The sequence below is a fragment of the Ciconia boyciana genome, chromosome 24 (assembly GCF_034638445.1).
Source record: "Ciconia boyciana chromosome 24, ASM3463844v1, whole genome shotgun sequence".
In the NCBI taxonomy this organism is placed as follows: Eukaryota; Metazoa; Chordata; class Aves; order Ciconiiformes; family Ciconiidae; genus Ciconia; species Ciconia boyciana.
Window position 1 is genome coordinate 3,759,629 of NC_132957.1, and position 15,378 is coordinate 3,775,006.

At 47.2% G+C, this 15,378-nt stretch overlaps 1 protein-coding gene across 1 annotated transcript; it reads right to left on the reverse strand.

The window, feature by feature from the left end:
• Positions 1-6,319: 6,319 nt before the first annotated feature.
• Positions 6,320-6,583, reverse strand: TINCR (TINCR ubiquitin domain containing). Its single transcript, XM_072845961.1, has one exon. It carries the CDS (start codon positions 6,581-6,583, stop codon positions 6,320-6,322), a length of 264 nt encoding a protein of 87 aa, XP_072702062.1.
• Between the last annotated feature and the right edge of the window lie 8,795 nt (positions 6,584-15,378).

A 15,378-nucleotide genomic window follows, 5' to 3' on the forward strand; every position in this document is an offset into this window, starting at 1 on the left:
ACCAGGACACAGGAGAGGGTATTTATCCCAACTGGGCAAAATCCTCACCTGGTGTAAATCAGCACAACTACAGAGAAGCCCAGGAAGCTGTGCCATATCACACCAGAAAAGAACCTAGTTTAGAATATACTTTCCATTCATTAATTCTTTGCCTAGAGCCAAGACAGACCCCCCCATGGGACGCATCAGCTCAGTTTCATCCACTGCAATCCCACGCAACTGCACAGGAGAGGAATTCACATCCTATGGACCATGTTCTCCACTGATGCAACCTTCTGCTTCTGTTAAATGAGCTTCTTGGGCTGAACAGTAAGTAACTGAGCTAAATACAGGTGTCTTTTTCTGGCCTGTATGCTGCAAGAGGTCAGCGGAGGTAATTGCACCGGTGCTTTCAGAGCTTAAAAATCACTTAACTGATTTCAAGGAGTTTACACCAGCAGAGAGCTTGGCCCGTGAGTAATACACATAAATACTACCTTCAGCCACAGAGATGAAGTCAGTCTCCCACCTGGCTGTTGCCTAAGTAACGCATCTCTAGGAGGATATTTTTTAAGCCAGTGTTATTTATCCAGTAGATGGAAGCAGGCCTGTTAAGACCATACCAGGTCAACATATGTCTAAGCATGTGCTGAAGAACTTAATTAGTTCTCCCTGAGAAGAGAGACTCCCAGTGCTATTTAAAGGATCGTTATCCTACTGTGAGATGCCTTGGAGCCTGCTGTTAGGCCTAAGCTTAACAGGGCAAGTCTGTAGTAGTTGGATAGGAACAAAAAGTCTCCCCACCATGCTGAGGAGTAATTGCTGAGCAACCCCGGAAGCTGGAAGGTCAGTGCAAGGAGCAGGCATCACAAAATCACACTGAAACCCTCTGTAAGGGACTTAATTGATGTCTGGGCTGTAATGTCAGCTTTCTACGCAGGGTCAAACTGTGTAGATCCCATTATTTTTCTGGTGTCTCTTTCTAGATATCCAACATCATGTGCTGTGCTTGGTGACTGCTTCTCAGGCAATTCCAGTGAGAGCGAGAAGGGGTGGCAGGATAGTGGAGTAATATAAGCCTGGAGTGAGCCACTGACGAGTGTCTATGTCAAACATCGATCCTTCTGTCTTCACGGGAGTCAAATGTAGGCAGTAGTTTCTTAGCATCAGCTAAACTGGACCTTATGCAAGTGGCTCAGTCATAGTTTTCATGCCAAGGCTCGGTCATAGTTTTCATTTATGAGGCCAAAAATCAGAGACTGTAAACTGAATGCCAATAAGGGAATTAGCTGGGTTCCCCAAAGATGGATGGTTTTGTTATTCTGCCAGGAGGTAACTCCTTGAGTGGACGGACCTTTGGAAAACTAGGCTGAACAGCCTCTGAATGATCAAGCAGGGTCCCAAGCGTATTGAAGCTTGTATAAGCACTGGCACTCACCAGGGACACTGAGGCTGGATTGCAGAAGAGGGAGGATCCTGGACATGCTTATCTTGACCAAAGAGTGGTTTATACATCACATGGGACCTTGGTCTGCTCTTTGAGCTGTCGGGAGTTGTTCCTTAGATGAGTTGTTATGGTAACTGCTAATGCCCCGAGATAGATGTTTTCAGGTGGCTCCAGGCCAGAAAATCAACACCACGAGATTCCAGATAATAGACTTCTGCTAAACTCAGTGCCGGCATCTACTTTATTTAACCTATTCACCAATGACTTATTGAACTCCATTCTCCAGGCGAGCCACATATGATGACAATAGCTGCTTGGCCTCAATGAACCTCAGCTTCCAAAAGACTGAGGGGATCCCACATGCTGTGGTTGAGTCTATGCCAGTAAACTAAATGTGCCTGGGACTTTCTTCTGCATTGAGAGGACAGCTGCTACAGAATGGCCAATGTTTTCATATTAAATTCTTACCCTCCAAATCTGCATGGTCACATCCAGACAGCCCATAAGGAACAGCCCCTGGCCCATGCTAGCTCCTGAAACGCATCTGGACTGGGACAAAACCGCAGTGCAACACTCCAACATCGTAACAGATAGCAGTCGTGGTACTGATTAATTTATTAGTACAGCACTTGTCTGACTAACTGCTAGAAGTGACCGCACAAGAGAGGAGGCTGAAACCAAGCATGAAGGCTCTGTCAATGTGCTTGTGCTTATACCATGTCCAGAGCCAGCTGGAGCTGTACATCCTTAGGAACAGTCAGTGACAGGCACACAGCACATCTAGGAATCGCTCTGGATCACCCATTTCTATCCTCTATTTGAAATAGCTCATGGGTTAAGTGGTGTATTCATCAGTTCAAGACAATATCCCGCCACCTAACATAGAATCATAGAGTAGTTTGGGTTGGAAGGGACCTTTAAAAGTCATCTAGTCCAACCCCCCTGCAAGAGCAGGGACATCTTTAACTAGATCAGGTTGCTCAGAGCCCCGTCCAACCTGACCTTGAATGCTTCCAGGGATGGGGCATCTACCACCTCTCTGGGCAACTGTTCCAGTGCCTCACCACCCTCATTGTAAAAAATTTCTTTCTTAAAACCAGTCTAAATCTGCCCTCCCTTAGTTTAAAACCATTGCTCCTTGTCCTGTCACAACAGGCCCTGCTAAAAAGTCTGTCCCCATCTTTCCTATAGCCCCCCTTGAAGTACTGGCAGGGGTCTCCCCGCAGCCTTCTCTTCCCCAGACTGAACAACCCCAACTCTCTCAGCCTGTCCTCGTAGGAGAGGTGCTTCATCCCTCTGATCATTTTCGTGGCCTCCTCTGGACCTGCTCCAGCAGCTCCATGTCCTTCTTGTGCTGAGGGCTCCAGAGCTGGATGCAAGTACTCCAGGTGAGGTCTCACCAGAGGAGAGCAGAATGCAGCCAGCATCAAAGTGCAGCCAACAGATTATCAACAAGGAGCAGCTAATGCCATACACCCACTATCCAGCACTGCTGCTGACTACACCGTGGGAGGCCTCTTTGGTTGGTGCTCCACAGCATGCAGCTAGCAAGGAGCATCTGGGCAGCTCGCTGCAGCAGACAAAATTCGGGAAGAGTCGTGCCAGTTTCAGGAACTCCCACATCACCACCAGACCAGCTGAGCAGCTACCTGGCTCTGAGGCCCTGCACCGCCTCCAGAGCGAGCCAAACAGGTTCTGCCGTGGCGTGGTCCACGGTGCCAGGACCGATCACGCCACGGGCATTTGGGACGGCCTGCTGCATGCCCTTGTGGATGCTGTTGTATCTGTGCTGGATGGCTGCTCTTTTCATGTTGAGACTCGCTGGTGGTCTCCTTGCATTGGGCACTGATGGCTTGAACACCACAGGCTGGCCCAAGGCTGCTGAGCTGGGGGGGGGGGTTCTCTCTCTGTTGTTCACTCACATTTCAAGTCTTGCTTTGCTTGTTTTACCCACTTGCAAACCATGTTATTGTAATATGTAGCTCTCTAGGGCAGAAACTGTTTTTCAATGCGTTCTTTGCTCAGCTTCTACTGCAACAGGATTGCAATCTCAATCAGTGCAGCAGTAATGCAATTAACAAGCTCTGCACAAGGGGGAATTGCATCCTCAGTGGATGTGATATTCCCAGTTCTGGGCTGCCTGTGTTTTTTCCCAGGGTGAGAGGTCATGTTGACTGAACTCCAAAATGGCTTGCTTGAACTTTTGAACACTAAGGTCCAAATAAATTTTCAGCATTAGCTGGTATGCTGATCCCTTTCCTGCCAAGCTGCAGCCCTAAGTGAATTTTTATGACTAAGTTATAAACCCCAGAAAACACGAGCAAGAACTGGAAATGCTGACTTAGCCTTTGCTAAATGCCAATTATCTACAAAGACATTAAGGGTGGGGGGATGAAAAATAGGGTCATTTTCATGTTTTCTCTGGTTCAGAGTAAACTGTCCTGTGAGCCCCTTGTAGGAACACATAGCATACAGAGTGACCATTAATATTTATAGGCACGACACTGAGCTGCAGACCTTGGCAATCAGAGCAACTCCACTTTTGGAATTAATATAGCTCTGCTTGGCTGGCATCTCAGTACAAAAGAGTAAGTAGGAGACACCAGGATTTTCAGGGAGAACTTAAGAAGCAGATACTGACCTTTGATGGAGAGGGTCCATACTTCACTGAGTCGGTGAAGTACTAAAACCAACTCTTAAATTCTCAGGGCTGCTGGCCAAACCCAGCACCATGTTCTCTATTCCTCTCTGCTCCTGTGGCTCCTAGGCAGTCCCAACACTGCGTAGGCTACTCTCCTCATATTCCCCAAGGTTGCATATTGTTACCCGGCTGATACAAACCAGCATATCTCCACGGACACTATTGGAGCAACATGGATTTATAATACCTAACAATCTGGCCAAATAATCTTAAGGCTCAAAATGGTGCTGTAATCTCAATTGCAATGCAGCACCTGCCTTCTCCCACTCTGTATTTCCTAACTCCCAGTTTGAGTGATAGAGAGCACCCTCTAAAAAATAGTCCTCTGCATGCTGAGGATCTGTTGAGGTGCTGAGTCACAGAGGCTCCACTCAGCCCAGGACTATGTACCGAGCAGGGTGATGACTGCCAAGCATGTCTCAGAAATATCTAGGGGGACCATGCTACAATGATAGCTCAGTCACCCCCATGAGCCTTTAGAGAAATGTATCCCCAGTACCTGGGCATTTATCACTCCTGCCACACAAAATACTTTGGGAGTGGCTGAAGTTGTCACAACCCAATAATCCTTCATGTCCAAGAACTCAAGGAGAGACGTGACTTCAGGGAGAGACTGTCCCCTCTCCACAATGCACCCAGCCCTGGGAAAAGGAATAAGAGATTGGACAAAGGTGCTTGTTCAGGAGCCAGGAAGGTTTTGATGAAATTCAAGGAGAAAATCCCACTAGAAATCCCACTCCTTTTTCATGTACTCACAAAAATTGAGCTGGAGCTTTCAGCAGAAGGCTCTAAATTTTCAAAAATGGCTAGTGACTTCAAGTGGGGACAGGATCTCGTGGTGATTTTTGCATTGCTGCAGTTACGCCCTGCTTTGGCAGCATGTGAGAAGGTGCATAGCACGTTATGGAAATCAGGCATCTGTCAAAAGAGCGTCAATATGTGCACTCCATCAACCGAGTCCCTCAGAATGCTTTTTTACTCTCAAAAATTCAGGCTGTACAATTTAGGAAAATAAACACTGGAAACAACAACAAATAGAAATGCTCCTGCCATTAAAAACAAGGTGAAAAGGAGGAGCTGAGCCAAGTTAATCAGAGAGCTGAAATGAGATGTTGGAGAAAGGGGCCATGGGTGACTTGGGGTTTGCAGTTAGCTGAGCGATGTGAAATCTCTTGTGTCTGGCTGAGCTCTGAAAGGAAATGCTTTATTAAATCTTCTTTGTGTGAGATTTCAAGCTGCCTCTGGACTGGAAAATAGGACCATTCCAGTATGTGGCATATAATCAGGAACTGAAGTCTTTAGAGCAGGATTTTCTGCAGGGGAAACTCTGATCAGCATAGACACATAATTCAGAGGGCTCAGGATTCAGAAAGCTGAATTAGACACAGTACACCCGTGCTCTGCTGTGCACCTCTACTACCTGGTATCCCCAAAATGCTTCACAGAATTAATCATGCTGGCAGCAACAACCAGGCATTAGGAAAGAAAGCGCAGGTGGGCATAAATTCACCCCACTGAATCTAAACTATCCTGTGGGCCAGTGGGTCTCAGGTCCATTATCTCAGCTTTCATTCCCACTGGAACATGGGACTTGCCCTGATTGATCTCCTTTGCACTGGCTATCCTGGAAGTCTCTAGTCTCACTGGGCATAACTGCCACGATCTGGCCACATTTTGGGAAGCTGCGGCCTCTTGCCGTCTCTGTCCAGCACTCATTGTGCTTTGCTGTAAGCTGGCGGCTCACAGCTCTTCCCTGTTAAAGCAGGACTGCGCCACCCCTGAATACTTGCAGAAAGTATCTCCTAAAAAGAAATGGAGAGAGCCAGGCAGGACAAGAAAGAATGAGGATGAGAGGCTCCCAGAACACTCCCCCACATCGCACAATCCCCCTTGCCCTTTTGCACGCCTTGTCTCTCCCTCTGTGCTTGGCCACGTAGTTGGGAAAGTGAGACCTGATCAGCGATGGGACAGGCAGCATCACCCAGATTTCCTCCTCCTCTTACCCCCTTATTTCACACCACAGCATGTCTGGAGCTCAAGAGCCTTGAATCTCAATCCACCTGCTGGAAGTTGCAGGGTTTGATTCCTGATCTGCTTTCTGCAAACCCCAACAGGAAAGCGTCCCAAGGGACTGAGATACACAGAGCATTCCCTTTCCTTTGCACCACCCCTGCTGCAGACGAGCTCCTTGCCTACCTTTTATTGCTGACAAGAAGCAGGACAGAGCCATTCTGGATATTGGCTTCTTTGAGAGTCTCGTGCTCCTCGAGCTGCCTGGAGTTGTAATAAAATGTCTTCTTCCAGGAAGTGACGCCCTCCCGTACTAAGTGAGCCCGTAGGTCCATCACTGTGTCTCTGGGCTTGACCGTCAGGGGCATCATCAGGTCCTCATCAGCCAGGTGCACCTTAATGTGGTACCTCTTCCAGCGAGAAAGGCTCCTTCGCAGCGTGTCCATCCTTTCCAGCTCACCAGGGCCAGTGTGGCAGAGAGGAACATCCAGCTGGGAGGTCGGTAAAGCAGGGATGTGGCTCTGAAGAGGCTGTCTGCCGTGAACAACTTAAAATGTCCTGCCAAACCTGTTCCGCCCAGTTGCCGTGCTGCATGCTTCACATTCCAGGGAAGAGCTCACCTGGCTCCAAGAGCTTGCTGGCTGGGAAACGTCTCCATGAATCATTTCCACACACCCCTAAATCCCACAATAATTATAACATCTTCACAAAGTGCTCTTCATTCCAGTGACTCTCAGAGGACTTTAAAGCTGGATCTCCATAGCCATTAGAAACGTGGGTGCATGTGAGAAATGAATGGGTTTAGTAACCTCATGTCTCCTGCTCTAAAAAGCTGCCAGCTCTGGAGTAGATTAGTTTGACAAAGTAGGCGTTGAGGAACCTCACAGCTATTCAACATGGCCATTTTAATGAGGAAAAGTACTCTGCATAGTGAAAAATTCCACATGGGGGAGAGCCAGAGCACCCTGAAGGAGCCATAGAGCCTGGCTGGTGTGAACACCCCTCATTAGTGCAGCGCAGTTTCCCCCTAGGAGATCTGTATAGTTATTGTAGGCAAACAGGCTGGGACCCTCCAAGAGGGGTAGGACTCATTCATTGCTCATACCATCAGATATCTAATACTGACTCACACATGCTCCTCACTGGTTCTTCATCTTGATTTCCTCTTCCTTTCAGATCCCTGCCTAATTGAAGGGCTGGTCGTATCCTGCTCAAGCACACGAGCAGGGACAGCATCACGGGGCTGCAGGCACACCACGCAAACAGGCAACAACAGAGGCGTCAGAATACCGAGAGGAACAAGCAATACTTTGGTAAATACAACGATACCTCTGAAAGGAAGCAATGCCAGCCACGGGAGCTGGCTGTAATTGAATGATCCTGCAAGGCAGACTCTGGCAGTCACAAGATGATACTTCAGAGCAAACATCATCAAGATAAGGAATTCTTTTTTTTTTTTTTTCTTTTTCTCAAAAAGATCAAGTCACCCTCTTATCTTGTAGGTAATTTCCTGTAGCCCATATTACAGGAATTAATTCCCTTGTCCATTCTTCTCAACGTAGACCAGTATTTTCAGACCAAAGTACTGCAAGATAGTTGACTTTGGAGTCATCTCTTCACTAAAAAGGGGCTGCTCTTGCCCATTAGATAATAAAACAAACTGCACATTTTCAGATATGGGAGCAGTCAGCTCCCATTGAGAACAAGAGAGGTGTCCGCTCTCCCATTGAGAAACAAGGAGGTCTCCACCCTGTCTTCACACCTCCTTTCTTTTTCCCTCCCCAGCACATTATGTCTCTGCCAAGAACAGCAGCAAATATCTTCAGTTACACTCCAGGCAATGGAGATTTCCCTGTGCACTTGAGAAGAACTGAAGCTTCTGCTAGCAAGATTTTCTTTCCAGGTTTGGTCACTGTAAAGGTATGATTGTTTTGGTGGGGACTGGGATTCTTGGCTCCTCACTCTGCCACTGAGTTGCTGCAAAGACGTGAGTCATGTCATGCCCTTGTATTTCTGTTTGCTCATCTCGTGACTGCTGCTTGGTGTAACACGTGTCCATTAAGCACCTTGTGGGAAATAGGAACAGCTTTTAGCACAGTCATGGTCTGGAAGCACTTAAAAATGCCTGGATCTACAGATATGTCAATAATCTTCTTGAAGGCAGGACACCAGCACCCCTATTAGAGAAGGAGAAACTGAGGCACAGAGTGGTGCAAAGCTGTTAGAACAAAAAATGTCAAAGGTTAGGCTCTGGTCCCCATATCTAGGCATCTCAGTGAGAGGTCTCATTTTCAGAGACCTACAGAAACTTTCAAACCTGGGGCCTGGTGTATCCTTCTCCATTGGGGTTACATTCACTTGGGGAGCCAAAATGCATCCCTGGTGTAAAGCCAGAGTCTCAGGGGTAAAGCAAGGGTCTGATCCAATTCCCACTGCCGTCCAAGGGCAGACTCTCATTGACAGCAGCCAGAACTGGATCAGGCCCCAGACACAATGAGGTCTGATGGCTCTGGCCAACAGAATTTGCCCAGTGAGTGCCAAGGGAAGCATAAGGCATTCTCATTTCAGCAGAGCCCGTCTGGTGTCAGCGAGTCCATCAGCTCCATCCTTCTAGCATACGTGACAGCCTGACAGCTGCCAAATACCTCCCTCAGACACCTTTCAGACGGCTCCTGTTTATTTTTAGGACAGCTCTTTCCAGTCAAGGCTCAGATGTGTACCATTACATAGAGAGGGGGGATGGTGGCAGGAAGAAAACACAGCTATGATTTTTATTTCTTTGCCTATGATGTGGTTGCAAACTTTTTTCATGTACCCCCATCCGCCCATATTGAGACCCTTCATTTTATGAAAAGAGATGATATTCTAGCCTATGAAAGCCAGGATAAGGAGAAGCATAGCAGTGAAGTCAGCTTATGAAATATTGAAGCAGTGAAACCCTCACTGGAACACGTGAATGTCTAATGCCAGTTCCAATTAATCTTGAATTTTTCATTAAACCATTATTAAAAGCAAGAGGACAGCAGAAATAAGGGAAATTGACTTGGGCAGTATATTAAGTACCTTAGTTTTGCTGGAGGATGTTTTATTATCTGTCCAAAGCAATTATTTCACCAGCTCCTGATGGTTTGTGGGCTAAACAGAGGTACAGGATAAAGTTCTGGATGGTCTTTCCTCAAAGTTATTTTAATCTCCATCCCCTACCCTGCGCCTTGCAGCCTGCTTGGGTGACGTCTCTGGCATGTCATATCTAGAGGACAAGACATGGAGTCAGAGTTCTGAGAATCTGCGATAATGTGTCACTGGCATTATTTACAAATCAAATAAAAACTTATTGACTTAAGCTTTTCCCCATATTGAGGGCAAATAGAAGACATGCAAACATTCAGAGGAACATTCATTAGGAAAGCCCAAAAAGCAATTTAAAACCCCGGTGGGGGAAGAAATAAAGCAACAGCATTTATAAAATGTTGTTTCCTCTTCTCTTGTTCTCAAAGCTTCCTTACTCCATTGACTAGAGCAAAAGAGAAACACCTGCCTAAATTAGGTGCTTCATTAAGATGCCTCAAGCTGGTTGAGGTGATCCTGGGCCTTATAATGTCTTCTTATAATGCCAGAATAGAGACTCTCATTTCTTAGGCTTTTTTTTTTTTTTTTTTTTTTGGGCAATGTTTTGCTGCTTGCTGTGCTGCTTTCCTTGCAGAGGACAACAGAGCATGTTGCTCTATAAGGAAATAAAGGTTTATTTCCTGGTAGCAATCATAGGGAAATTGCAACATTTGGGGAAAAACTGACCCTGATTCCCCTGGCAGAGCCTATAGGTCTTTGGAGAAACCACTCTCACAGCGCTGGCCTTTCAGGCAAGGAAGATAAGTCTGCTGTTTCAGGAAGCTCTCTGATCCCAGGACTTGCGGTCAGTAATGCTGAACACTAAGGATTTTCCTCTGATGTTTGTTTGGGGTGAGTTTGTGTTTGGGAGCAGATAGGCAGCAAGGGATGAAGTGTGAGAGGTGACTGCCCTGTCAGATTGGCCATGCTATACCTGCAACTCTACAACACTGCGTACCAAAGAGGGGCTTTGTGTTAGACTCCCCCAGGTGCACGATTCTGCTGGCGGGCACATTCTCTACCCCATGATTGTCCTCCTGCTCTGTTAACTGACGGTGCAGAAGAAAGGCTGCAGCGCCGTGAGCTCTTGAGACCCACACTGGACGCTGGGGAGCACGGGGCTGGGAAAGGTTCGCTCACAGGGAGTGAACGGCCACGCAGGACGAATCACGAGGCTTGACATTGGTAACTTAAGGTTGGAACTCTCCAGTCCAGTGTGCAGCCTGCCACCTAATTCATTCAGTGCCCCAGATATTTCAGGTGATGGGGCAGCTTAAGGTCCTAGTATTTATATTCCTGAAGTACCCAGAGGCCCCAGCTAGAGCTGTACCACCATGTGCCAAGTGCTTTACAGATAAGTAAGATGAGTAAGGCCTTTTCTATCACCCAGTGCTTTCCTCCTCCTGAGATGTGCTTGGTTATAAAATGATTGGGCTCACTTTATATGTCAAGTTACATCTACAGCAAATGAACAAAGAGCTAATAAATGATTAATAAATGCTTTGAAAAATGGGTAATTAAATGCAACAGCTTTTTAGAGTCCAACGGATAAGCACAAAATATGTAAGCCCAAGCGATAACGCTTTCTCCTGATATAACTTATCTACAGCATACTGCTCACATCTGCAAGAGTGCTTAGGAATACTATTAACTTCTTGTGCACCAGGAATAAAGAGAGCCTTTCTATGACGGAGGAGCACTTCTCCTGGGGATTAGGGCAAAATCCTCATTGATTAGACCATTTAAAATCCAGAAAAGCTGGAAGGTGCTTATGTTAACATATACGGGAGGTGTGAGCGAAGAGGGAAGGTGACAGCCTCTGCACTGACTCTGTCCTGTCGTCTGCCTGTCAAGCTATAGGGTCCTGTGCTCCCAGGCCAAACGGCCTCTCTGTTCCACTGAATTCCCAGCCACAGTCTCCCATCCTTGCCTGGCACAGGGGAAAATGTCCCTGTCATCCTGCCCTGTTCCAGACAACAGTCAGGAGCTCTCCGTCTGCTCCGGCAGCATAACAGATTTTTTTTAAAGAGATGTCTCAGAAAGGGGGGTTGATCCTCCTTTCATTCTTTTTGGTACACTTGAGGATTTCTGCCGCTAATGCAGCTGAAGTTACCAAGCCAGACAGATCCTGCTGCGGTATCAGAATCGGACTCCAAAAGATCCTACAGCTTCCCCAGCTAGCTGCCCAGCATCAATATTGCATTACTGGGAGCTGGTAGACTCTGTTTGGCATGGAACTGAACTTAAAACAGGCTCCAGAAAAAAAGCTATGTATATTCAGCTTTGAAGGAGCAAACTTGCCTGGTTTTGGAACACAAATGAACCTGCAAGTTTTCTGAGCAAAAGTTGGATGTGAGTTGGTGACATTTTCTGGTGGAAAGGGAAATGTGAAGGAAAAAAAAACAGTAACGCACATGTTAAATGAACCAGTCAAGTGCAGACAATGGAAAAGCTGAAAAATGGGTATGGGGGAAAGCATTTTGCGGTGGTAGTTATTTCTCACTGCAGTTCTTTGTAACTTCCCAGATGGGAGATTCATGACCCTAGGAAGAAGTCTGTATCCTCCAGGGTTTGGCCTGCGGCAGCCCATGACTCACTCGCCTACCAGGTTTGGCAGTAAGCTGAGAAAAAAGCAAGACAGCAAAATGTCTTGTGGAAACAGCAAAACAAGAGACAAATGAATTAATTGCTGGAAGAGCGAAAAAATAAACCTCTGTGCATAAAGGAGGGCCCTAGATGGAGAGAGAGGGCATGCTCATGCCACTGAGGACTCCAGTGGAGCTGGCATCCCAGGCAGCCAGCTCCATTCGTTTGCAGGCAAAATAAATTCAGGATGCCTCAGTCTTAAAAGGTGAGGTAGGCGGAAATAGAAGATTTGAGGCTCCACCAGCCATTCCACCAGCAGCAAGATGGTTTTCCAGGGGCTCAAGGAAGAAAGAGGATTTGTGGATCTACATTGCCACCTAATGGCAAGGAAGAGCTTAAAGCTTTCACTGTGGCCCAGAAATGGGCTATAATAGCAAAGTAACTGAAGAGGGGATGGTCCATACGGATGATTGTCCTTTGGTCTAAAGGACCGCAGAACCTTCTCTGCGACAGAATGGGTCTCACCCGTGAAGGCAATACAGCCAGCCCAGAGAAAGGAAGGGTAGCCAAAGTCTTGGGACAGAGGCTGCCGATTCCTCCTCTTCTGGCATCCTCTGCGCTCCATTCTTTATTAGCAAGGAATGTTAACGTGCATATAGGATGGGATTTGCTTTCTTCTGGTGTACCAGATATTGTCAGTGAGACAGGCTTCCCAAGCAGGTGCATGTTTCAGGTGCTGAGTGAATTCTGCCATCCTCTTCAAAACAGTGTCAAATTCACCATCTCGTGTAGCGGATTGATGCACAGACTCCGATCGAGGGGTAAATCGAAGACCCTTTATTGAACTATTACATGGCTTATATACTTTCTAATTGTACATGCGCTACTGAGAGAACTTTTATTGGTTTATATGTCTTGCTCACGCGTCCTTCATGCGTTCCTTCAGCTAATACGATTGGCTACCTTTTGCAACTTTGCAGCTCCTTTCTTCACAACAAAAAATCACGCGCTCACCTATCTCTCTCCAATCCCATCCACTCCTGCTCCTGACACACAGCCTCCTTCCCTCAGGCATAACCCAAACTCTCAGTACTTCAATCTTGTTAACCCTTTCACTCCTGCTATGCCTAATTCCTCCTCAATCTCGGGTGTTCAGGACCCTGCTGGGAAATGCAGATAACCAGGACTATGTAAGAAAATAGGTAAATTCCCCTTGGATCTAGGCACAGGAAGAGTAGATCTACCGTTTTGGTCGCACCTAGCCCAGTACCTTGTCTGCATCCGTGGTGAGTAATGGATACTTGATGAGAAAGTGTCAGAAAGAGGGTGTTACAGATGGTTACTGCCCTGCCATACCCGTCACACTGGGAGACAGCCCTGCAGGAAGAAACCCCAAAGAAAAGAAATTCAGTGAGATGTGAGGGTTTACGGATTTTGTCATTTAAAAGGAAACACCAGGAAGAGACAAGTTTGATGTTCATTCTAGTGCCACCTTTGCTACAGTGCGCTGCTAATGATACACCATATTATACAGTTTCTAGAACAGAAAATTTACAAGAGAGAGTGGACTGTTAGGAGATATTTACATTAAGAAACCGAAGGAAATTTGGTACAGGGATTGTCAACAGCTTCTTTCTTCTGCTTTGAAATGTTTCTAGCCTTGACACATGCAGTTTTGCATATGAGGAGGAGCTGGAGCTTGGTCAGTGTGAAAGAGAGGAAGGTGATCTTTTATGACCAGCAGTTTAGAACAGAGCAGGAGCTGGGGGAGAAAATGGGGATATAAAGTGTCTGCTTTTCCCAGGTAGTGAAATGGGACATGCTGTGGGTCCCAGCTAACTTGTGGGCAATAAAAAAGGAGCAGGGATTGAGAGTACAGAAAACTTTGAGACATGCCAGACTTCAGGCCACGGGTCTGACCCCCCCACCCCGAGTCTGTTAAAATGCCTGCTGCAACACGCTTCCCGTGCAGCGTGCTGTCAAACAAATGAGCGCACTCGCGAACAATCCAACTTCATTTCCTTCTGGTATTCTCTCGTATTTACACACCCAACCTTGCCAAGCCTTGCTAGGCCCAAAAAATCCCTCTGAAAGAAAAGGAAAAGGAAAAGCAAAGGGAAAACTCCTTATAGCACCCTCCCACCTGCCTGAAAAAAAACAAATGGTTTGGAGGGCTCTTCTTTCTTTCTTGGTTGCTCACTGTTTTCCAAGTTAATGAAAGCCAGAGGCGGTGGGAGTGACAGGATTATCATTACTGAGAGACCAGAGTGAATTTTTCAGGTACTTCTCTCCAGTTCGTGAAGCAGGGAGGGGAAGAAGGGAATGTACCTGGTTGAAGAGCTACACAGGGTGACATGTTCCTTTCTAAATGTGGCTCTGAGTCATGCTACAGAGTTGATTAGAAAAATTATCTTCCTGCAGTAGAAATACAAAGGCAAAAAAAGTCTTGTTCAGTGTTCACTTCCCCAGCCCTGATTCTGAGCCTGCCCAAGCCTGCAGCGGGAGAGGGGCTGGTGAGCTGGCTGGAAAGCCACCTCTGCTTATTCTAATAATCAGAAATTATGAAGAGGCTGTGAGAGCAGCCATAGAAACAGCTCTAAATGCACGCCTAAGGCTACATGCAGCTGTAGTCCCAGGGAGAGGTGTGCACGGTCTTGCATCTGCCGCCATCGCGCAAGTTCCCACGTGCCAGGTCAGACGGGGCAAACACAGTCCTTCCCCCTCCGTTTCCTCCCCCACTCGATGTGTCTCCAAAGCTGCGCCCCAAAACCTGCTCCTTCTGCAAAAGAGATGCAAACAGGGCCTGTGGCACATTCATCCCTCGTGGCGTGCAGGACCACAGGGTGAAACAGGTACGCCCATGCGGGGTCCGGTCTGGAGGCAGGATGCCAGCGATGGCGTGATTGAGGGAGGGAAGCCCCGAAGGAGCCATAAAACGCGGCCAAGTGGTTTGAACTCCCAGGAGCAACGTGTGAGCTGGACCACTGGGTCGCAGCCAGCAGAAGGAAGTTATTAAAGGTGCACTTTGAAGAAAGGTAGTGGAGATTGTCATGGCTGTGCCGCACTGGCTGGCCAAAGAGGCAGCTGCAGCATGGTGGGGGCTGCCAGGACCCTGTGTGTCTCCTCGGGCACTTCGTTGCTGATCTGTGATCACCAGCACTGACCCTAAATCGATGCCCGGGGTTTCACCATCAGCCCAAATCCCTGCAGCAACCCACTGCCCTCGGCCAGGGCTGAGCCAGCAAACTCACGTTGGAGGAGGGCAAGGGGAAATGCGAGCTGTGATGGTAATCGATATGGTTTATTAGTTTTTAATACCATTTCTGTGGGTTCAGCAGCACTGTTAATTTAGGGCCTCACCTCGACTCTTTAAACCTGTTCCCAGGCTCAGAACCTGCGTGTTTTTATCTTTCACTGTTCAAACCATAGGAATAGGACAAAAAATGCCTGTGAGGTCACCTTGTCATAGCAGTACCTGCGGGCCAGAGGAGGGGAGGCAAATATTCAGATTTCTGGGGGGAAAAGCGCATTTAATTACATGAGGTGT